Here is a 23,969-nt window from a genome sequence, read left to right as displayed (position 1 = left end):
GATTTGAAGCCTCCCGTCTTGTTCTTTTCTTCTACTGTAGTTCTGACATAGCCTGGAAGTATGTTTTGGGTCATTATCTTGCTGTAGGATGAACTCCTGACCAACGAGGTGAAGACCAGAGGGTATTGCATGGCGCTGAAAAATGCTGTGGCAGCCCTTTTGGTTGACTTGTACTGAAAATGCTTAAATTTCAGTCAAAACCGACAAATGGGGGTGTTCTAAAACTTCTGACCGGTAGAGTCTATATGTGTGTGTATACATATATTCATATATATATATATATATATATATATATATATATATATATATATATATATATATATATATATATATATATATATATATATCCACCACCAGTCAAAAGTTTTCGAACACCCCCACTTTTCCAGTTTTTTTCCTAAAATTTAAGCATTTTAAGTCCAGTGAATAACCTGAAATGGTACAAAGCTAAGCGGTAAACTGCCAGAGGTTAAAAAAAAAGTTTAGGTTACCAAAAACTGAAAAATAATGTAACTTTCAGAGTTGTTAAAAAGGCCTTTTTCAGAGAACAAGTAATGGGTTAGCAACTGCAGATATTCTGCAACAATTGAAGTAAATTAAGCCTTGAAAGTTGATGCAAACAATTCCTACAGGTGTCCCAACTTTTGATGATTAGTTGCAAACCCTCTGTCTGTATAAAAGCAGTGGTGGAACAGACTGTGTTGCTACATCCTATGAAACATTATTTGGACAATATTGCACCGCAGGAAGTAGTATATTGCTATCATAATGGTGAGAAAAAGACAATTAACAAAGGAAGACAGACAGACCATTATAATTTTTTAAAGTGTAGGTCTTTCCTTTGGAGAAATTGCAAAGAAGCCAAGGTGTCAGTGAGTACAGTTTCCTACACGATCAAAAGACACTTGGAAACTGGAGGATATTCTGACAGGAAGAGGTCTGGCAGACCCAAAGGCACAACACAATCAGAAGACAAATTTCGAGAGTCAACAGCTTGGTGATAGGCGGCTCACAAGACAGCAGCTTCAAGCACGGCTTAACACTGGTTGAAGTAAGGAAGTCTCAGTTTCAACTGTGAAGAGAAGACTTCGAGCTGCAGGTTTGACACATCGAGTGGCAGTAAGAAAGCCATTGCAAAGATGGCAAAATAAGAAAAAGAGGCTTTCCTGGGGCATGAAACACCCACCACCAGTGGACTACTGAAAACGGGAAGAAGGTCTTAAGGATGAATCAAAATTTGAAATCTTCGTTTCACCACGCAGGGTTTTTGGACGCCATCGAGTCGGTGAAAGGATGGTTCCTTGGTGTGTGACACCAACTGTCAAACATGGAGGAGGAAGCATGATTATATGGGGCCCTTTTGCTGGATCCAGAGTCGGCGACTTGCACAGAGTGACTGACACCCTGAACCAAAAGGGCTACCACAGCATTTTGCAGTGCCATGCAATACCCTCTGGTCTATGCCGAGTTGGTCAGGGGTTCATCCTACAGCAAGATAACGACTCAAAACATACCTTCAGGCGATGTCAGAACTACTTTAGAAGAAAAGAACAAGACAGTAGGCTTCAAATCATGGAATGGCCAGCACAGTCTCCAGACTTAAACCCCATCGAGCTGGTTTGGGATGAACTGGACAGATGTGTGAAAGCAAAGCAACCTACAAGTGCAACACATTTGTGGGAACTTCTGCAACAGTGTTGGGAAGAACTTTCCAAACAATATTTGATTTCCATTGTTGAAAGAATGCCACGAGTATGTTCAGCTGTTATATCTGCAAAAGGTGGCTACTTTGATGAGTCAAAAATTTAGATTAAATTTTGTTCAACAAAACGATTCCATGATTTCTTTTTTATCTGCAATTGTTATTTGTTCTGTGCTTTAATTTCAAAGTACATTGAAGCATTAAACTGCTTAAATTTTAGTAAAAACTGGAAAAATTGGGGTGTTCTAAAACTTTTGACCCATCATATATATATATATATATATATATATATATATATATATATATATATATATATATATATATATATATATAAATATATATATATAAATATAAATATATGTAAATATATATATATATATATATATATATATATATATATATATATATATATATATAAATATATATATATATATATATATAAATATATATATATATATATATATATATATATATATATATATAAATATATATATATATATATATATATATATATATATATATAAATATATATATATATATATATATATGTTGGGATTTGGACCTTTTTCTTCTTAGCTTTGTTTGTACCCAACTTTACTCACTCTCTTACAGCTAATCAAAGTATATTCCTGCTTGCTGTTCACAAAGGAACATTGAAATGCTGTGTGTTGAGATAAAGATGGGGTCAGTCTTGAGTAAGCCAAAAGAATGCTGTGAGCAGCATGAGGGAGTAGCTTTCCTTCCTCGTTATCTTGCTTGATTCATGGTTGTTGAAGGATATAAGGCAGCTGCTCTCAACTGGCCCTGGGTTGGAAGAAAGGACAATTGTGAGATAAGCATTTGTCAAAGATATGTTCCTGGTGTTTGCTCTTCATACGCACATATGATATATAATAAACAGTTTTCTTTCAAGTACATCGACGTCTTCATGCCTTAAGTGAAGGGTGATCATGCCTAGACATCAATACATATATGCATATGTGTGTGTGTGTGTGTGTGTGTGTGTGTGTGTGTGTGTGTGTGTGTGTGTGTGTGTGTGTGTGTGTGTGTGTGTGTGTGTGTGTGTGTATGTGTGTGTGTGTTTGTGTTTTCTTTATTCTTTCCACCAGTGTTTTACCTTTTTGTGCAGTTAAAAAAAATGAATTACAAAATAAATAAAAAAATTTTGCACACACATACAGTATATGTATATATATATATATATATATATATATATATATATATATATATATATATATCTTCTTCTTCTTGTTTTGGCTGCTCCCGTGAGGGGTCGCCACAGCGGATCATCCGTATGATCCGCATAGTGATTTGGCACATGTTTTACGCCGGATGCCCTTCCTGACGCAACGCTGGTCGCTTCTTACAACACAGGGATAAGGTACACCTATTTTAACCGGGGTATACAGCGGCCAGTACACTGGTACTCATTTCGCCGACCTCGGAAGGATGACAGGCTGAGTCAACCCCCTGGTGTGTATTAATTCAGTGGCCCAACGGGGCTTGAACTCAGGACCTTTTGGATCCCAAGCCGCTGCCCTAACCACTAAGCCAACACCAGGCTTATATTATATTATATTATCATATATATTAATATTCAATAGCTCATTAGCTCATTTGCATATTAATTAAGTTTGACTTCGAGACAACAAGTCTCAAAAAAATGCAAGAATTTCCATTTTCTTTCCTTGTAATTACCACACACGTCAGTTTTTTGTCAAAAAAACATTGCTTAAGTGTTGCCAGATTCAAGCCAGGTTGGCAAAAAAAAATATTAAAATGTTTGAATTTTTTAAAGTAGGCTAATTAGCATAAAATACAAAGCACAATGAATCGTTCGAAAATCATGCAAAATCAGATTAATCAATAGAATTAATTACCTGGGCCTGATATAATACATAACTGTGACTTATGATGTCTGTTGGTGTTTAAGGGAAACATAACTATTTTCTGTTTGAGTAAAAGTAGTGGAAATAATTTTAAATGCATTGATATGCTAATTAGGATTCGCCATTATGGAAATTCTCATTTTCGTAAATATCTCAACTTCTGGTACATGGAAATTTGTAAATGACGAATCTACACATATGTTTGGAGGGTCAAGGGGTAAAGTGAACATATTTCCTTTGTTGTCAGAGATGTAGAATAATGTTTGGACAGCTTAATTACATGCAAAAATCATAGAACAATGAATTTCCTATACATCTTTATTCCCGATGAACAGAATGCACGGAGCGATGTGTCCTCCGTTTTGAGTTTCATGTAAGCATCATGACTACATATTTTGATAAGATTGGGCCTTGAAGTTAAATCAAATATTTTAAAATGTAGTGGTATGTAAATAAGGTGAGTGGATGTCATTATATCATAATGTATCTCTACCAGAGGCTGGAAATAGTGACCATCCTGGAGGCACAAAAGTTAAACTGATGTGTAATTAGTTGTGGCTGAAGGAGAGCATATACAGCAAAAATGTATTCATATGGTCCATCTGAGTGCAGTAATTGAAGGTCTCACACTTTGAATGCATTTGGACATTAAAACATTAATCTAATAATATTTACTGTATCCCATTTCTTCCAGAGTTACCAGATGTTTGAAAGCCGACTAGCCACACACCAGATCTGACAAATGGTTTATCTTCACATTGTTCGCCTGCATGTGCACTCTACTATGAAGTAGATCGATACAATGGCAAAAACTGAGTAGATGATCTGCAATCTGTTGGAGTCTTAGCAAACTTTGTAGCACACATCTGAGTTTCACAATCTCGACCAGTTGATAATCACGCTGTTTCGATTAACTATCAGTCATATATAGAAGAAGTGTCCTTAGTTCGCAGATTCTGAGCCTGATGTTTGCTTGCTATGTCCTTCATTGGCCATCATACTATTCAATGTCCGAGTCCACACAATCTTCACATTCGCATGGCTCATCATCATCCTCATCACCACTGTCTTCTTTCAGTGCCTCCTGCAGTGAACCAATCGACTTCTTGGGTAGAATATCGCCTGATATCCACAGTGACTCCATAACACCATCTGTGTATGTCCAGCCATGTTCCTGCATGCCATCTGGTATATTGGGATCTGCGATATGAGAATGCTTCCAAACAGCTGCTTGATAATTAGCTCTACGGATGTGCTGCTCTAAGCACTTTCTACATGGAGGTAGTTTCCCAAGGTCAATGTTGCGGCCTGCGTCCAGAGGCTTGTCCCCACACTTCCCCTTAATCATGAGCACCCTTACTTCATCCACTTCCTGAAATCGACTCTTGCCATACATGACGCAAGTGAACTGTTCCAATTTAAGTATCAAGTCTGGAGGCACATCCCATGCATCACCAAGTCATGCTAATGCTGGTACATACACCGGCATTCTTTCAAGAATTTGAATTTGTCTGACCTTTCCCTTGCCTTTAAATGCACTTGCCGAGTCACAGCCGGTATAGGCATGAAGTCCCAACAGTGCTTCCCTGTGCTGATGTGTGTAAGCATTGCCAATCTCTGATATGTCGAGAAGCTTCTTGTTGTTCCCGGATCCTATTGACAGAGATGTTGACATTTTGCCGATCTTTGTGAGATTCGTCAATTTTTGATTGGTTGCCATGGAAACAGCTTAATAAAGCATAGTGCAAATGAGTTATTTTTCTGGGAACATCTTTTTCTGATACTTGGGATATATACGAACACTGTGGTATCAGTGAAAAATTGTCGCAAGGGGGGGGGGTGCAAGGTAGGTAGCATAAGTAGTATGGTCTAGTAGCATAAGTAGCATAAGTTAACATATGCCTAGTAGCATATATTAACATATGCCTAGTAGCATAATGTAGTAGCATAATGTAGTAGCACCTAGTAGCATAAGTAGTATGGTCTAGTAGCATAAGTAGCATAAGTAGCGACTTATGTATCATAAGTTAACATATGCCTAGTAGCATAAGTTAACATTATAGAAGTTCTCACGGGATAAGTCTGCTCTGTGTCTGCTTTTGTAAATTGCTTGCGTTTTGTCGCACCCCACAAATTTCTTGCTATCCCTGCTGTACATAATAATAAACCCCATTCACTGTGCCACATAGCTTCCCTCACCTGATTGTAAATAATTGCTTTGTATAGAACTGTTTCCAGCTCGTTTTCGTCTTTACCATCATTGGTCCAACATGATCCGTATCCTAACCTAGCAGGGACGTTATCCCCCAACGATCTGTTTTTCTAGCCAGTACATCCTTGGTAGTTACGCTCGGCTGCATCTGATCCGGTAAGGTGATCCGGTTTGAACAAGGCATACTGAGGGCGTGTCCCACGGTAATTAGATCACATGACCATTTTAGATAACCGGTTTCCATTAGACGGAGGACCCTAAGTGATGTGGTTGAGTTATTGGCGTTCACGGTTGATTAGCGCCCCGCCGTATCACGGAGTTATCCGTGTGCGATGGCTTGTGATTCCGGAGAGTCCGGTGGGAACCCGAGGTAGCTTCCCCCCTCCCCACCCCTTTGTGGTCTTTTCGCCCAGACCCTGGGTCCGCAACAATATATTACTAGTGGAGGAACCTTCACCTTCTGAGGAAATAATTTAGAGTTGAGAAAAAGAGCCAGGTCTACTATATAATTACAATTAATTCATCACATATAATTTAGCAGGCAATACTGTAATAATAATAATAAAAATAATGTGAAAATTAATACAATATTTGTTTCATATATAGTAACAGGAAATACAAGCAATAATACAATACAACAAGGCAATACTGCACAATAATGACTGCTGCAGTGCCTCTGGATCAGGGTGCGAATTGTAAAATTTCCAGTGGGGGGGATAAAATTGACAGACATCATGGGGTTTTATTTATTTCTGACTTTATAAATTTCAACTTACAAGCTATACATAACAATGGCGAAATAAATCTGAAAAGTCACATTACAATTAAAATGTACTTTATAGCATATGATAATGTTGCGGACTCAGGGTTCGAGGCTCATCATAAGGGGAAGCACTCAGGTACCTCCTGAACACCTGGTCCTGAGGCTTCCAGGCACAGATAACTCCGTGCACCAGCAGGTTGCCTCGCAACTACGAATACCTATTGATACTGCCAATCCTGTAGGGTTACACTACCTCGCGTGATACCTTATGTGTGGACAGTGGTGAAAGTAGGCAAGTTTGGATGGAGACAGGTGTGGAATTGTAGCGGTGAGTTGGTTGAGGAATTGTAGTTGTGGTGTATGTAGCGATGAAAATATAAATGGACCTAATTGCTGTTGACCTTTGAACTTTGATGACCTTTTGACCTCAAAATCAAAAGGCTTCTTGCTTATGACCAACTCGAACATTTGTTGAAGTTTCGTGAAGATTGGTTTGAAATTGTGACCTGTCAGTGATTTAAGGTGATTGACATGCAGACAAACAGACAAACAAGAAGAAGACATCGTGCAGAGCACAACACTTGCAAAATCCATAAAACAAGTTTGATCTCAAAAATAATTATTTTATATTATAATTGGTGGTTATAAAATAATTATAATTAGTGGTTGAATCAATGAGCAAATATGCAACTCCTCTTCAAATTTCAAGTCAATTGGATGAAAATTGACAACTTTAGAAATTCGGCCTGTGTTGTCCTTTTGTTCGATGTTGACGTCAAAAATAATTTTTGGTCGAATTCAGTGACCTGACATATAAATCCTATTCAAATTTCAAGTCAATCAGATGAAAATTGAGGATTTTAGAAATCTAACCTAAGTTGTTGACCTTGGGGCTATGTTGGTTGATCTTTTGGCTGATGTTGACCTCAAAAATAATTCGCTAGTTGAATTTAGTGACCTGAAATATAAATCCTCTTCAAATTTAAAGTCAATTGGATGAAAATTGAGGATTTTAGAAACACCACCTTAGTCGTTGACCTTGGGCTGATGTTAACCTCAAAAATAATTGTCTATTTGAATTCAGTAAGCTCATATGCAAATCCTGAACAAAATGAACAACATTTTTATGGTGGCAACATGCCGTTGAAAGTTATAATTCTCAATCGGATTGCTCATTACTAAAGTTAAAGTCTTTATTTGTAGCATACATACATTTGAAAAACTGTGTGAAAAATGAACATACATTTAAAAAATATTTTTCAGGACGAGCAATCTTCCAACAAGAAAAGACATCAGGAAGCTCAAAAAGAAATGGCAAGTGCATTCAGCTATGGATATGACGGTAAGACGAAACCGTTTTTTGAAATTTTCATCCTCACACTTAAAATAAACTACAACAAAAAAACGGGGGGGATATTGTAATCGACTCCATGCGTGTGTCTTTGTCTGTCTGGCTGTTTGTCCGTCACGTTATCTCCTTATCAGTAAAAAAAAAGCTAGCTGTTATGGCCAGTATGCATGGGTTACTGTATCTGTTGATGGGCATTGGTAAATGCATAAAAATGAATGATTAAAATCAATTGTTACATGATATAAATTTGATGTTACACTGATAGGAGAAACTCTGGGAATGATGAAGTTGATGTAATGAGCTGATTTGACTGTCGAGGGCAGCATTGTATTGGAAACTGCTTGATGGAAAAGGCAAAAAGTTTCTCGCAGCATCGAAGATGGAAGGTTCCTGCACAAACAGATTGGTCTGTGGTGTTATCTCTAAAAGCCCGAGAGAGTGACGGTATCGAAAAGGGAATGTGAACCGACCGTCTCCGTGCTCTATTTATTTCGTGAAGTTGGACAAGTGAACGAGGTTTCATTATCTGGAGTTGTTTGTTAATGCATGGAACTAATTATAACCAGCTTGAAAAAAAGGGTTGTACAGAAAGAAATTCAGCATGTTTTCAAACGTTTTTTAATTAAACTTTGTTTTTGCAATCAACATGAGGGGACGCAATAAATATTTAACTGTTTTTTGGTTCTTACCCCTGGTTTATGCCACATGGGGACTTAGGGTCATGGGTCAAAACAGAAGATTTTTTTTTTTTAATCAAGATTTAATAGTGGGTCATTCCTGGTGGAACGTTTTGCCATCTTTCAACTTTGCTTTAAGTGGAAAGCGAGGGGATTTGTGATGGTGTGCCATCCACTTCGCTCTAGTTAACATTATATTCAACTTGAACTTAACCATGCTCCTTAGGCTCCAACATCCTCATTGCTGTTGGTGAGGACCTTTACATTTATTCATCGATGCTCACTCTAACATGTTTCTTCCGACTGTTAATACAAAAGGTTCAAGCCAGCCTTTTTTCCCATGGACACAGACAGTTTTTTGAGAGGTTTCAGCCTCATTTTCATGATAATTAAACGGAGGGTGAATTATTTAAAAATAAAATTGTTGAGGTTCATGAAAGAAAAATATAAGAAGGCAAAGAGTCAATGTCGTAGGGAAGTGAGTGGGAAAAAGGGCCCTAACCTTTGAGTTTGATCCAAGAGAGTAAAAGCAACCACCATGCGTACATTATTCTATATACCCCTCTCATCGCTCCGAGGGTGGTGAACTCCTCAACCACTGTGGCAAGGTCCTTCCAGAGGTTCTCAAGTGCAAAATTTGACAATTCGCTATTGCATCCTCTCATCCAAACTCTCTCTTCCTCAACTGTGGTGACTTCAATTGCCATCATGTCAGTTGGGTGGGTGTGGGTAACTCTCTCACCTGTCATGGCACTTCAGCAAAAGACTTCTGTGACTCATTGGGACTGACTCAATCAGTCAACTTCCTGAGCCGGATTTCAACCAAAGGTACTCTATCTCTTCTGGATCTAATTTTGACAAATTTCCCTGAAAATATCTGCTGTTCTTCCTTTGCTCCAATCAGTTCTTCTGACAACATGATTGTCAAAGTAGACATTTATCTGGCTGTTATTAGAGAACCACCTCAGCACCATCGAGTCTGGCATTTCACTCAGGCTGACTGGCAGGGTCTTCAAGCAGCCATCAAACTTCTTGACTGGTCTCCCTTCGCCACTTTCTCCAACATCAACTCGTCCTGGAAATTATTTCAAATAAACTTGCTCCATCTCATGCTCAGATTTATCCCATCTCATCATCAGTTGTCCTACCCTTCCTCCCATCCATGGTTCACTGAAGCTTGTGGCGAGGCAGTTGTCCTGAAACAACTTGCCTTCACCTCATGGAAAGCAAATCCGACTGAAGGCAATCTCAGTTCCTTCCATAAAGCTCAAAACAAGTGTGTCTACCCTCAGGCGAGCCAGAAAACAACATCTTTATAATCTTAAGTCTGAACTCTCAAACCTCTCTCCCTCCCCAAAATTCTGGTGGTGTCTCATCAAATCTGTTTCTGATGGATGCTCCCCCTCCATCCCCTCCCTTACATCAGATGGCTGCACTGCTGACATCACACATGAAAAGGCTGAATGCTTAAACTGCGCGTTTGCATCTAAATCTTGTGTCTGAAACCCATCGCTTTCTGTACCCACATTATCCAGTCACAACCAGTGGTCCCTGTACACTGTCCTTTTCTTGTGACAAAGTGGAGAGCTTGCTGTCACACCTCGACTCAGATTCTGCAACCGGTCCAGATGGCATCAGCCCATGTGTCCTAAAAACCTGCTCCTCTGGTCTTGCTCACCCTCTCTCCGTTCTATTCACCCTCTCATTTGCTCAAGGTCATCTGCCATCTCCTTGGAAAGCAGAAAACATTACCTCTCTGTATATAAATGGTGCAAAAACAGATCCCTGCAATGACAGACCAATCAGCCTTCTCCCAATCATCAACAAGATTATGGAATTCATCATCACTTCAGACATTAAATCCTTCCTCTTCTCCAATGGCTTGATTTCCAATCACCAAATTGGTTTCAAACCAGGTCACTCTACCCTGGATATTCTGCTTCTGCCCTCCCAACAATGGATCCATCAAAATACAAAGGTCCTCAATGCCAGACATGAAATCAGAGCCATATTCCTAGACATATCGCGTGCTTTTGCCACGGTCTGGCACACAGCTCTGCTCACCAAACTCTCTTCCTATGGTGTGTTGTTGTTCGTCTTTCGGCTGCTCCCGTTAGGGGTCGCCACAGCGGATCATCCGTTATGATCCGCATACTGATTTGGCATAGGTTTTACGCCGGATGCCCTTCCTGACGCAACCCTGGTCGCCTCTTACGACACAGGGATAAGGATAGGGTTTCGCCATGATTCCGGGCTGGCCTACACCCTCTCATTGCGTGGCCAGTGCAGAGCTCCCATCCGCAAGCGATCCTCAAACCCAAGCCTCCGGGTAGCCGGATTACAGGTGCAGCCACTACACCCGGTTAAACTCTCTTCCTATGGTATCCAAGGCCATCTCCACTCATGGCTCACAGACTTCCTCTCCTGTCGCAGCCAACGTGTGGCCCTAAATGGAATTCTCTCTTCCTGTCCAGGTTGGAGTTCCTCAAGGCAGCGTTCTGAGCCCTGTTCTTTTTCTAGTTTTCATCAATAATCTCTCTGACTCTCTGGAAAATCCTCTTTATCTCTTTGCTGATGACTCCACCCTCTGCCGTACCATCTGTCATCCCTCAGACCAGCAAGCAGCAGCTTCTTCGCTCTCTGCAGATGTGGATAAAATCACAGACTGGTCCAACAGGTGGAACATGTCTGTCAAATCTCACACTCTCACCTTGTCTCTCCGAAAGGACCATTTAGAACCCCCCCCCACCCCCATCTACTTTCTCAACAATCCTCTGGAAGAAGTCCTTTTTCTTCAAGCTTCTGGGTCTCACTATCTGCCATGATTATTTCTGGGAAAGCCACATTTCTAAACTGGCCTCCAAAAGCCAGTTGCCGACTCGGCATCCTACGTCGTGCAAAGTCCTTCTTCGGCCTACCTGAGCTCCTGACCACATACAAAACTTTCGTCCACAGCCTGATGGAGTACTGCTCTCCCCTCCAGGCTGGTGCTCCTGCCTCTCACCTTACTTGGCTTCACACTGTGGAAACCAAGGCATTTAGGATCATTGTTATCTCCCACGGTGAGGCTGAGTCTATGGGCCTCTCACTCTCTCACCGCAAACAGGTCAGTGGTCTTTCTGTCTTCTACAGTCTCCTCTCCGGTCTCATCTCCCAGCTCTATCTGTGATATGCCCCCCCTGCCATATTTCCGCACGGCGCTCAAGGTCCACCAGCAACTCCCTTCTGTTAAAACTACCAAAATCACGAATAATTGCTCACCTTCACTCTTTCATTCCTCTTTTTCCCCACTTTTGGAATAAACTCCCACACTCTCTTCAATCCCATTCTTCCCTCCAGGTCTTCAAAACAGCTGTTCACCACCACCTCTTATCTTCCCCCATCCGAAACCACGATCTTTTATACCCCCGTTAATCCACCCCATATCCACCTCGTTCAAATTCCCTGCCTTCCTTCCCAAAAATTTCCTGTCGTGTAAGGTCCTGAAAGTCCCTGTGATGTCTGTCATGTATACCCCGTGTTCCCCGCCCCATCCCTCTCTCTTCCACAGATCTAATGTCTCTGTTCCCCACTGTTTTTTTCCTTCCCTCTCCCGCCTCTCTTGTGTCCTGCCCGCCTTGTTGTGCGTTGTGTGTTCGCTCTCATATAAGCCTCGACAATGTATACAAAAAAAATCTATTATAAGTCATCATCTAATACTTTTTCTTGATAGATTTCATTACTTGATCAATATTGAAGTCATATCCCTGTGTCGTAAGAGGCGACCAGGGTTGCGTCAGGAAGGGCATCCGGCGTAAAACCTGTGCCAAATCATTATGCGGATTATAACGGATGATCCGCTGTGGCGACCCCTCACGGGAGCAGCCGAAAGAAGAAGAAGAAGAAGAAGAAGATCAATATTGAAGTCAAAATGTTGTTTCTTTGAATCGAAATAATTCATAATAAATCCAGAAAATAAAATAATAGCCTAACTTATGCATAGCGCGGCAGCGTATCGCCGACAATCACGTGGTGTAGGTTATTCATAGGCTGCGGCTCAACGATTCAAATTATAACTGCACTAGACATCGAAGTGTGAAGCCGCTGTCACACCTTGACTTTTTAGCCAGCGTATGCCGACGTATGAAAAATTTGCTGAACCAAGCTGGCACACGTCGAATACATTATGGGTAAGTTTTGTATACGTTAAGAGCACGCTGGCATACGTCATAGTATGCTGGCATACGTCGTAGTACGCTGAGTACGTCGACAAATTTTCAGCATGTTGAAAATTTCTCGACAACTCGGTGTATGACACACGTTCCGCATACGCTGGCCATAAGTTGTAGGCACGTTACTCGATCATTGACACACGTCGACACACGTTACTTGTAAGTTACTCATAAGTCGAAACACGTCGAGGTAATGGTTAGCGTCAGTGTTCCAGACTCCCTGGTTTTTTTTATTGTTATTTTTATTTTTCTTCGGTATGACGGTGATGTTGACACTTCGATTTCTAGTGCGGTTATGATTTAAATCGTTGAGCGGAAGCCTAATAATTATATTATATTATATTATAACCGCACTAGAAATCGAAGTGTCAACATCACCATCATACCGAAGGAACCCCCCCCCCCCCCAAAAAAAAAAAAAAAACCAGGGAGTCTGGAACACTGACGCTAACCATTACCTTGACGTGTTTCTACTTATGAGTAACTTACAAGTAACGTGTGTCGACGTGTGTCAACGATCGCGTAACGTGCCTACAACACGTTACTCATAGGTTAGAAATAAGTTTTGGGTACACTAAACATTACCTCGACGTGTTTTGACTTATGAGTAACTTACAAGTAACGTGTGTTGACGTGTGTCAACGATCACTTAACATACCTACAACTTATGGCCAGTGTTATGCGGAACGTGTGAGTCATACGCTGGCATATGTCGGAAAAATTCAAGCATGGATAATTTGTCTAACAGCTCGGCGTACTACGACATATGGCAGCATACTATGACGTATGCCAGTGTACTACGACGTATGCCAGCGTACGACGTATGCCAGCATGCTCTTAACGTATACAAACTTACCCATAACGTATTCGACGTGTGCCAGCATTTTAGCCAAATTTTTCATATGTCAGGCATACGCTGGCTAAATTGTCAAGGTGTGACAGGGCCTTTAGCTGGGACGTTATTCCCCAATAATCTGTTAAATAGCCGGTACGTTCTTGGCAGCTCCGCTCGGCTGCACCTGATCTGGTAAGTAACCTAAGTAATGCAAGTACATACCGAGGGTGAGATTCCCCGATAAGAAGGTCACATGTCCTTTGATAAATGGATGTTAGATGGAGGACCTTAAGTCACGTGGTCAAGTTATTGGCATTCGCAGTCGAGTAGCGAACCACCATGACACAAAGTTATTCATGTGCGATGGCCTGCAATTCCCAGTTAGTCTGGAGAGGAACCCGAAACAGCCTCTCCCTCGTGGTTCTCCCATGACGCCGAGTCCACAACAGTATGTTGTACCAAAGCACCAAGTGTTGGAGGTAGTGATCCAGGGGGCTTGTATCTGAACATCTGGGCTCAAAGTGCATCCACAGCGGTGACATTAAAAGAGTGGAAGTACAGTTGAACAAAAGTTATTCAACTCTTGCTGATGTTTCTTCAATGACCTTGCCACAGTTGCTGAGGAGACCACCACCCTGGAAGTGATGAGGGGGTCAGGTCAGGTATGGGAGCATGTGCCAGAACAGCGCGTCGCTGCGTCCACTTTCCGCCGGTACTCCAGGGGCCTCCGTCTGGCCATCCCCCAGGCAGATGCCAGGCCCATCCCCATCTCCTTGAGATGATGGTCAACCTGCTGCAACCATGAGGCACGTGGTCGGCCCACTGGCCTCCTCCACTCATGAGACTCCCTCGCTGAGAGAATCTGGTGAGCAGGATCAGCGTCAGGAAAACGAGCCACATGTCCATACAGCCGCAGCTGACGCTCACGGACTATGCAGGTAACAAATCTCATCCGAGTCTCTCTCAGCAACCGCTTGTTGGACACAAAATCCGACCAGCGATAGCCAAGGATTCTCCGAAGAGACCTGGTACCAAAGGAATTAAGTCTCCGTCTCAGATCCTTGGTCAAAGTCCAAGTCTCGCACCCATAGAGCAAGACTGGAAGTACCAAGGACCTGAAGACTCGGACTTTCGTCCTCCCGCACAGGTACCGGCAGCGCCACACCCCATGATCCAGTGAATCCATGACTCCCCAGGCCCGACCCAGACGTCTATTGACCTCCGGCTCACAACCTGCGGAGACATGAATATCACTGCCAAGGTAAGTGAATCTATCCACGACCTCAACATCCTCACCACAAACAGACACAGACAGGACAGCAGCATCCAAGATGTCACCGAAAGCCTGGATCTTTGTTTTGACCCAAGAAATCCGTAATCCCAACGGCTCCGACTCCTCATTCAGCACCTCGAGGGCCCCCAAGAGGATGTCTAAAGTCTCCGCAAAGATGACTGCATCATCTGCAAAATCAAGGTCCGAGATCTTGACATTGCCAAACGATGCACCGCAACTTGATCTCTCCGACATCCTCCCAAAAATCCAGTCCATACAAGTGCTGAAAAGTGTGGGGGCAAGTACACACCCCTGACGAACTCCAGTAACAACTGGAAATAAGTCAGAGATGGTACCACCACACTTCACAGCACTCTCAGTACCAGAGTAGAGTTCAGACATCAGATCGATCAGTTTTGGTGGCACCCCACGAAGACCAAGAATCCTCCAGAGGACATCCCGATTCACTGAATCGAACGCTTTACAGAGATCAACATAGGCTGCAAGCAGCCCCTGCCGAAACTCTCGTCTGCGTTCGGTGAGGACACGAAGTGCAAGGATACGGTCAATCGTTGACCTCTTTGGTGTAAAGCCTGACTGCTCTGGACGCTGGTGCTCAAGCAGATGGTGGCGAACCCTATCAAGAATTATCCGAGCAAAGACCTTGCCCGGCACTGAGAGCAGCGTCACCCCTCGGTAGTTGTTGCAGTCTTGGCGATCACCCTTCCCTTTCCAGAGAGGGACAACAAGGCCCCTCTTCCAGTCAGTTGGGATGATGCCTGTGTTCCAGGCAGAGCACAAAACTGCATGCAACGACGCGAGTGCAGCATTTCCACCAGCCTTGAGAAGTTCGGCATGGATGCCACAGATCCCTGGAGCTTTGCCCCGTTTCAACTGGTTCACCGCAGCCCGTGTTTCCACAAGCGATGGTGGACCACAGTTGATTCGAGGGTCAGCAACAGGGATTGTAACACCCTTGACGTCCAACTCGACAGCTGGGGGATCAGCCTGGTACAACCGCTCAAAGTAACCGGCCCAGCGGGCCTTCACTTCAGACTCCTCTGTCAAGAGCCTACCACTCTCTGCTCGAACTGCAGTGCTCCGAGGGATGGGCTTGGATGAACGTAATGCGCGAATTCCCCTGTAAGCGGGACGAGAATCACCTGTCCACAGGTGATGCTCTACCCCTCACAGATTCCTCGCACATAGGCCTCCTTGTCCACCCTCAGTGCACGTACAGTTTTACGCCTCAGCTCCCTGAACAGCTCAGCTCTGCCATTCAGCCTGGCCCTGCGACTCTGGTCAATGGTATCCAGTGTCCCTTGAGAGACAAAATTCTTCTTTGCCCTGCGGTGAACTCCAAGGCATCCACCGGCAACATCAAGGACGGTGGTCTTGAAGGTGCTCCACAACTCTTCAGGACCCCCAAAGGCACCCAGACCCCCAAGTGTCCACTCAGCCTGTTCGCAAACTCCTCAGCTACTCTCTCATCCCTGAGCTTGGCAACATCCAGCCTAGGCTGGGATGGTACCATTCTCCAGGATTTAAGGTGCAGCTTTAGAGTTGCTACAACAAGCCTGTGGTCTGTATTGAGGAACTGAGCACTCCGGTAGACCCTGCAGTTCTGGATCATCCTCCAACGACCGTCAATGAGGACATGGTCAATCTCCTTTGCCACACCGCCAGCGTTGGAATACCAAGTCCAGCGATGAGCTTGCGGGCGCTGAAACCATGAACCAGCCACCCTAAGTCCATGACTTCTTGCAAAGTCAAGGAACTTAGTGCTATTCTGGTTCATAGTTCCTGACCCATGGGGACCAACACACACCTCATAACCATCCCTATCAGTTCCAGTCGATGCATTGAAATCCCCCAAGACTAGAAGTGTATCTCGTCTGGGGCACTGATCAACCACAGACTCGAGTGTGGCGTAGAATGTGTCCTTCACGGTGAGATCACTCGCCTCAGTCGGAGCATAAATAGAGACCAGGGAAATGACACCTAAGGAGTGACGAATCCTTAATCTCATAATACGCTCGTTGACCGGTGTTACCTCAATTATCATTGGGGTCAGCTTATTGGACACAGCTACAGCAACTCCTTGGGTATGGTAACCATCAGAGCGACCAGACCAATAGTAGGTGTAACCACCCACCATTATCTCGCCGCAATCCGGTCTCCGAACCTCAGAGAGAGCTGCAATCCCGATGTCCAAACGCTTGAGCTCAGATGATAACAGAGACAGGTGATCATCCTCTCTTAGGGATAGGACATTCCAGGCACCCACCCGAAGGGACCGCCTCAGGTTAACCCAAGGAGACCGCCGTCTGGTGGACGACACCTCAGCACCACTCCGACACACTCTCCCGCAATCTGACCCAGGGATGTTACCCCGTGGTTTCCCTCCTATCAAAGATTGGGGGTCCCGAAGGCTTTGCCCCAATCCCATCATCCGGTGAGCTGCCCTGCGAAGGGAAGCTGCACAGGAGGTACTCCCACGGAGTGGGTTTTCAGATTTTTTTGCGTTTTTGCGTTTTGCGGAATGAAGCGTTTTACGGTGGCTGGAGTGCAAATCCTGCCACCAACCTCCTAATAAGAAGTAACCCAACTGCAGGAGGACGTCCGCAGACACAGTTGGGCACTAGATATGGATGGCCGTTGGCTCACAAGGAGCTCCTCCGCCCTTTGACAGGTTTTGTTTTTAATCCTGCTGGGTGTCCATATCCAAACACCCTCCTCACCAGAAAACCTGGTGGGGGAGACGGTTTAGTCGCCGACAACCCGACCATGGAACAGGTTAGTACAGGTTTACATGGTACCTGTAGCAGGTCACAGATCGAACCTGACCTGACATGAGGGGGTATATAGAATCATTTAAGCATGGTGGTTGCTTTTACTCTCTCGAATAAAACAAAGGTGAAAATTTCAGGTCTGTGCCTCCCTACTAATTGACAACAACAAGGAATAACAAGGGAATTTGACACAGGAGGATGCCATTCGACCCATCATGCCAGCATGCCACCAACTCCAGAACTTGAGAGTTCAAAGAACACAATTTTTTTTTTAAATCTTGCAATTTTTTTTAATATCCTTTCAAAAATATTTTATAGATATGCTTTCTAGTAAGTGGAACAAAGGGTAAATATGAGGACAATAATTCCTAGCATAACCACAATACGAGTCACACATGATTCGAGGACCAGGTTTCAGTAAGTGGAAAACACCTCGGCAGAGGTATAAATGGGAGATGCTATGTGTTGATGGTAGGCAGCAGACTTGAAGTCCTGGAGGGAAAAGCAAGAGGTAATAGATTCAACAAGAGAGTTCCACACATGCAAACAGAAGGGGATGTGTGAAGTTTAGGCTTGGGGAAGGTAACAAGGTATGGGTTTTCTGGTTGAGCATGTGTGACCTGGAGGAGGAGTTGGATAGAGAGGCAAGGAGGTTGGAAGAGCGAGACCAGAAAATCGCTATTAAGAGATAATGAGGCACTAACCTGCATTCAATGAGCTAAAAAGCAGACTGTGAGACGCTCAGCTAAAAGATCAAAGTAATCTATTTGAAATTCTAAGCTATAAATATTACCTTGCAGTTTATTGAATGTCTTCACATGCAGTTGGATCCAAGAATGATAGACTGCTCATTTACTGCTTTAAACACCCAATGGTGGTCCATGGTGATGCTCTATGATGATCTCTGCCACATGACATGTTTGAGAACATACATTTTTATTAAAAGTCATGTGTTAACATATTAAAAGTCATTGATTTTGTTAGGATCGTGTTTTTCTACTGTGTCACCTTTGAAAGTTCCCTGTTATATCTGTACTCGGCAAGCATGTTGTATTTATCTCCTTTCAGATGATTCCTTGGAAGACCAAAAAGAGAATCTACTGGATTTGATTGATTCTTACCCTCATGGCATAGCCTTAAAGTGCATTCATGCTGCTTACGGGTCAAAGTATGAAGAAGATCTTCAAGTCAGAAAGTATGGATATGATTCGGTTAGACAGTTCATTGAAAGTCTGAGTGATGATCTTGGAATATGCGAAGTAGGAGGAGAGGTTTTTGTCAAAGGTAAATCATTCTTGATTTTTGTTGTTGTTGTTGTTGTTGTTGTTGTTGTTGTTGTTGTTGTTGTTGTTGTTGTTGTTCATTACACAGGTGCACCTCTGCAGTTTTGTTATTCCCTGGGTCTGCATATCTATTAATAGGCGCCATTTCGTTTTTATACCACCATTGTCTTTTCCCACCACTCGCAGACATTATTTTACTGATTCATTCTTTCACATCCACTGCATCTTGCATACATTGATTATCAAGAGATGTAAGAGCATGTAGAAACGTTTGTGTTCCACCTATTAATTGTGATGGCAGCAACCCAGAGTTTCATATTTTCAGACTGTGTCTGTCATGCTGGAAATCTGTGATAATATGCACAAATCCCCAGTCTCACTCCAATGATTCCTTCACCCAAAAACACAACAAAAGTGACCAATTACCTTGCCCGTTTCTATGCCTTTGCAGTCGAAGGCTTGGAGAATTATGTTTTTCCGTTGTCCATCTGTCCGTTATCAGATTAATTTTTTTGTTTCCACTGTAACTTGTGAAACACTGCATTTATTTCATTCCATCTAGGGTACAAGTATCAACTGTAATACAAAGATGAACTGATTCAATATTTGGTTCAATATGTCAGAGGGCAAAGGTCGATTCTTATATATTTTTTGTATACCTTGTCGAGGCTCGTATGAGAGCGAACACACAACACACGTCAAGGGGGACATGAGACAAAAGGGGTGGGGGTGGGAAGGACAAAACATACAGGGACTTGGAAGGGTATAAAAGATGGACATACAGAGACTTTCAGGAAGGAAAGCAGGGGAATTTGAAGGAGGTGGGTTTGGGGTGGATTAACGGAGGTAGAAAAAATAGAGGATTTGGATGGGGGACGATAAGAGGTGGTGGTGAACAGCTGTTTTGAAGGCCTGGAGGGAAGAATGGGATTGCACAGAGTGAGGGAGTTTATTACAAAAGTGAGAATAAAGAATGAAAGAGTGAAGGTGAGCAGTGATTTGTGATTTTGGTAGTTTTACCAGAAGGGGGTCGTTGGTGGACCTTGAGCGCCCTGCGGAAATATGGTGGGGACAAATCGCAGACAGAGCAGGGGGTGGGGGGGGGCGAGACCGGGGAGGAGACAATAGAAGACAGAAAGACCACCGACCTGCCTGCCGTGAAAGAGTGAGAGGCCCAAAGACTCAGCCTCATCATGGGAGATACCAATGATCCTAAATGCCTTGGTTTCCTCAGCGTGAAGCTGAAAAAGGTGAGAGGCAGGAGCACCAGCCTGGAGAGGAGAGTAGTACTCCATCAGGCTGTGGATGAAAGCTTTGTATGTGGTCAGGAGCTCAGGTGGGTCGAGGAAGGACCTTGCACGACGGAGGATTCCCCGTCGGCGACTGGCTTTGGACGCCCGGTTGGAAATGTGGCTTTTCCAGGAAATATCATGGCAGATAGTGAGACCCAGAAACTTGAAAGAAAGGCATAACCTACGTCGTGCAGCGTATTGTGACTGTGGAGCGAATTGTGGAGAAAGTGGATGGGGGGTGGGTTTCAACCGGTCCTTTCGGAGCGGCATCATGAGTGTGAGATTTGTCAGGATTGAAAGACATGTTTCACATGTTGGACCAGTTTGTGATTTTACCCAGAACTGCAGAGAGCGACGAAGCTGCCACTTGCCGGTCTGAGGGAAGACAGATGGTATGACAGAGGGTGGAGTCATTAGCATAGAGATAAAGAGGATTTTCCAGAGAGTCAGAGAGATCATTGATGAAAACGAGAAAAAGAACCAGGCCCAGAACGCTGCTTTGAGAAACTCCAGCCTGGACAGGAAGAGGGGATGAAAGAACTCCATTTAGGGCCACACGTTGACTGCGACAGGAGAGGAAGTCTGCGAGTCATGAGTGGAGATGGCCTTGGATACCATAGGAAGAGAGTTTGGTGAGCAGGGCAGGGTGCTAGACCATGTCAAAATAATACGACATGTCTAGGGATATGGCTCTGATTTCATGTCTGGCTTTGAGGACCTCCATACATTGTTGGGAGAGCAAAAGCAGCATATCCAGGTTAGAGGGACCTGGTCTGAAACCAAATTGATGATCGGAAATCAAACCATTGGAGAAGAGGAAGGATTTAATGTCTGAAGCGATGATGAATTCCATAACCTTGCTGATGATTGGGAGAAGGCTGATTGGTCTGAAGTTGCAGGGATCTGTTTTAGTACCTTCTTTGTGAAAGGCAGTAATGTTAACTGATTTCCAAGTCGATGGCAGATGACCTTGAGCAAATGAGAGGGTGAATAGAACAGCGAGAGGGTGAGCAAGATTTTCCCTTTGAAATTATTTTTGCAAATCAAAACTCGAGTTAGAAGTAACTGATGGTTTGTGTTTTCTCTTTTCCCTCTCTTTCTTTCTCTCTCACTCTTCACTCTTCACTCTTCACTCTTCACTCTTCACTCTTCACTCTTCACTCTTCACTCTTCACTCTTCACTCTTCACTCTTCACTCTTCACTCTTCACTCTTCACTCTTCACTCTTCACTCTTCACTCTTCACTCTTCACTCTTCTCTCTTCTCTCTTCTCTCTTCTCTCTTCTCTCTTCTCTCTTCTCTCTTCTCTCTTCTCTCTTCTCTCTCTCTCTCTCTCTCTCTCTCTCTCTCTCTCTCTCTCTCTCTCTCTCTCTCTCTCTCTATCTCTACCTGTACTTTTACATGTGAACTTTAATTGAGATCCAACGTAACAGTGGTTGACATCTAACGCAGATGGAGGCATATCCATCGATGCATTCGCGTCAACTTCTATTATCTATTTACTTATGTTTGAAGAAAAATCTGTATTTATTTGAAAATTCGATGTGAGCTCATCTTTGAATAATGACTGGTTTCAGTGCAGACTATGAAAGAATCTGAATAATAGCCTATGACATCATGCTGACGTATTGGGGTTGGGTGGGGGGGATAAATATTTGGGTCTTGTCAAATTTTAGGGTACATTATAAAATGGAAACAATTTTTGGATCGATTTGTGTTGGCAATTTCATGAAGTATTTAAATTGTTCAGGTCATATACTTATCACTTTTAGTTGAAAGATTTTTGTTATGTTCATGATGGAACCTTCTTTCGATTTCAGGAAAAGCAGTACAGAACCAAAAGAAGAACCTTCTGAAATTGATCGAGTCTACCAGTGGCTGCATGCCCTTAAAGTCCATCCACGGTGCTTATGGGTCAATGTACGGAGAAAATCTTGCAGTCAGGAAACATGGATATGATTCGGTTCAAGATTTCATTGAAAGAATGAGCGATGATTTTTTGATAGATGATGGACAGGTTTTTGTCAAAGGTAAATTATTGTTGTTTATTTTTTGTTATTGATGGTTTTTACCTACATGTGTCTTGGTTATTTCATACGAGTGATGATCTTTCGATATTTGAAGAGGGAGCAGACCTTTTTGTAAAATCAAAGCGTAAACATACAAGTGAAAGGTATTCATTAACATGCAAATTCTTATTATATTGGGGGAGGTTGGAAGGGGGGTGTGGTGGGGAGGTATATGAACAACCAGGCCTACTGTATAGGACATCCCTGTGCTTTCTTACTAAATATTCTCTTATGTCTCACGTATATCTGCAAAATACATTACAGGACAGATCGTGTTGCTTTTACTGACAAAGGAGACTGTGCATAAATGGACCTTGAATGTAGATTTTGAACCTTGGATCCCAACATCATGTGTTATGTGCTCAGTTGGGATGAACAGCATGTGTGCAATCAAATGTGTATGACAGAAATTGAGATACAGTATAAATATTATAGTACCTTTATTTATTTAATTAACAGTTTATGTTCCTCTCATTGCAGCTGGGTTGATTGAACAGAAAAAGAGAAAACTTTTTGCCATGGTTCAACGCCATCCCAATGGAATCCCTTTACATTTGTTGAGCTCGAAATTCTGGGAGATGTACAAAGAGGAGCTTGGGATAAAAAAACTCGGGTTTTCCTCTGCTAGGGATTTCATAGAGAACATGAATAATGAACTTTGCATCATCGATCAAGAATCACAGCTTGTGATGACAAAATTGTGTGAAATTGAAAGGAGACAAAAAGTACTGGGAAAGAACATCATCAGAGATCGATGTGAGTATGTGTGTGTTTGTGTGTGTGTGTGTGTGTGTGTGTGTGTGTGTGTGTGTGTGTGTGTGTGTGTGTGTGTGTGTGTGTGTGTGTGTGTGTGTGTGTGTGTGTGTGTGTGTGTGTGTGTGTGTGTGTGTGCAGCAACAAGTAACAGTGCCTATAGAAAGTCTACACCCCCTTTTCAAAATTTTCACCTTTTGTTCCCTTATAGTTTGGAATTAAATTGCATGAAATCAGACTTTTTCCACCTTTATTTACACATCGTATCCCACAACTTCCAAGTGAAAAACAAATTCTACAAATTTCAGAAAATTAATTAAAAATACAAAACTAGAATATCTTGGTTGGATAAGTGTCCACTCCCCCCTGAGGTAATACATGGTTGAAGCACCTTTGACAGCAATTGCAGCTGTGAGTCCATTGGGATAGGTTTCTACCAACTTTGCACACCTTGATTGGGTAATATTTGCCTATTCTTATGTACAAAACTGTTCAAACTCAATCAAGTTGCGTGGGGAGTGTTGATGGACAACAATCTTCAAGTCATGCCAGATTTTCGATTGGATTTAGATTGGGGCTCTGACTGGGCCACTCAAGGCCATTTATCTTTTTGTTCCTCAACCATTCCAGTGTAGCTTTAGCTGTGTGCTTCGGGTTGTTGTCATGCTGAAAAGTGAACTTCTGTCCAAATTTCAGCTTTCTTGCAGAGGGCAGCAGGTTTTCCACTGGGATTTTTCTGTATTTTGCTCCATCCATTTTCCCTTCTACGATGACAAGTGCCTGTATCCCTGCTGATGAGAAACATCCCCATACCATGATGCTGCCATCACCATGCTTCACAGTTGGGAAGGTGTTCTTTGGGTGATG

General features: G+C 42.8%; 1 protein-coding gene across 2 annotated transcripts in view; it reads left to right on the top strand.

Annotated features, from left to right (window-relative positions):
* Positions 1-23,969, top strand: part of LOC147010932 (uncharacterized) — a 40,908-nt gene that overhangs the window by 310 nt on the left and 16,629 nt on the right. For both annotated transcript variants that reach the window (XM_085858873.1, XM_085858874.1), the window contains exons 2-5: positions 7,830-7,908; positions 18,774-18,989; positions 22,101-22,310; positions 22,830-23,105. In XM_085858873.1, the coding sequence (XP_085714999.1) occupies positions 7,878-7,908; positions 18,774-18,989; positions 22,101-22,310; positions 22,830-23,105 (733 nt within the window). In that variant the 5' untranslated portion in view covers positions 7,830-7,877. The remainder of the gene's footprint in view (positions 1-7,829; positions 7,909-18,773; positions 18,990-22,100; positions 22,311-22,829; positions 23,106-23,969) is intronic.

The sequence above is a fragment of the Eptatretus burgeri genome, chromosome 16 (assembly GCF_056783735.1).
Source record: "Eptatretus burgeri isolate ZD-2024b chromosome 16, Ebu_testis_v1, whole genome shotgun sequence".
Taxonomy (NCBI): Eukaryota; Metazoa; Chordata; class Myxini; order Myxiniformes; family Myxinidae; genus Eptatretus; species Eptatretus burgeri.
The sequence above is the reverse complement of the archived record's forward strand: the minus strand, read 5'-3'. Positions and strand labels throughout refer to the sequence as shown.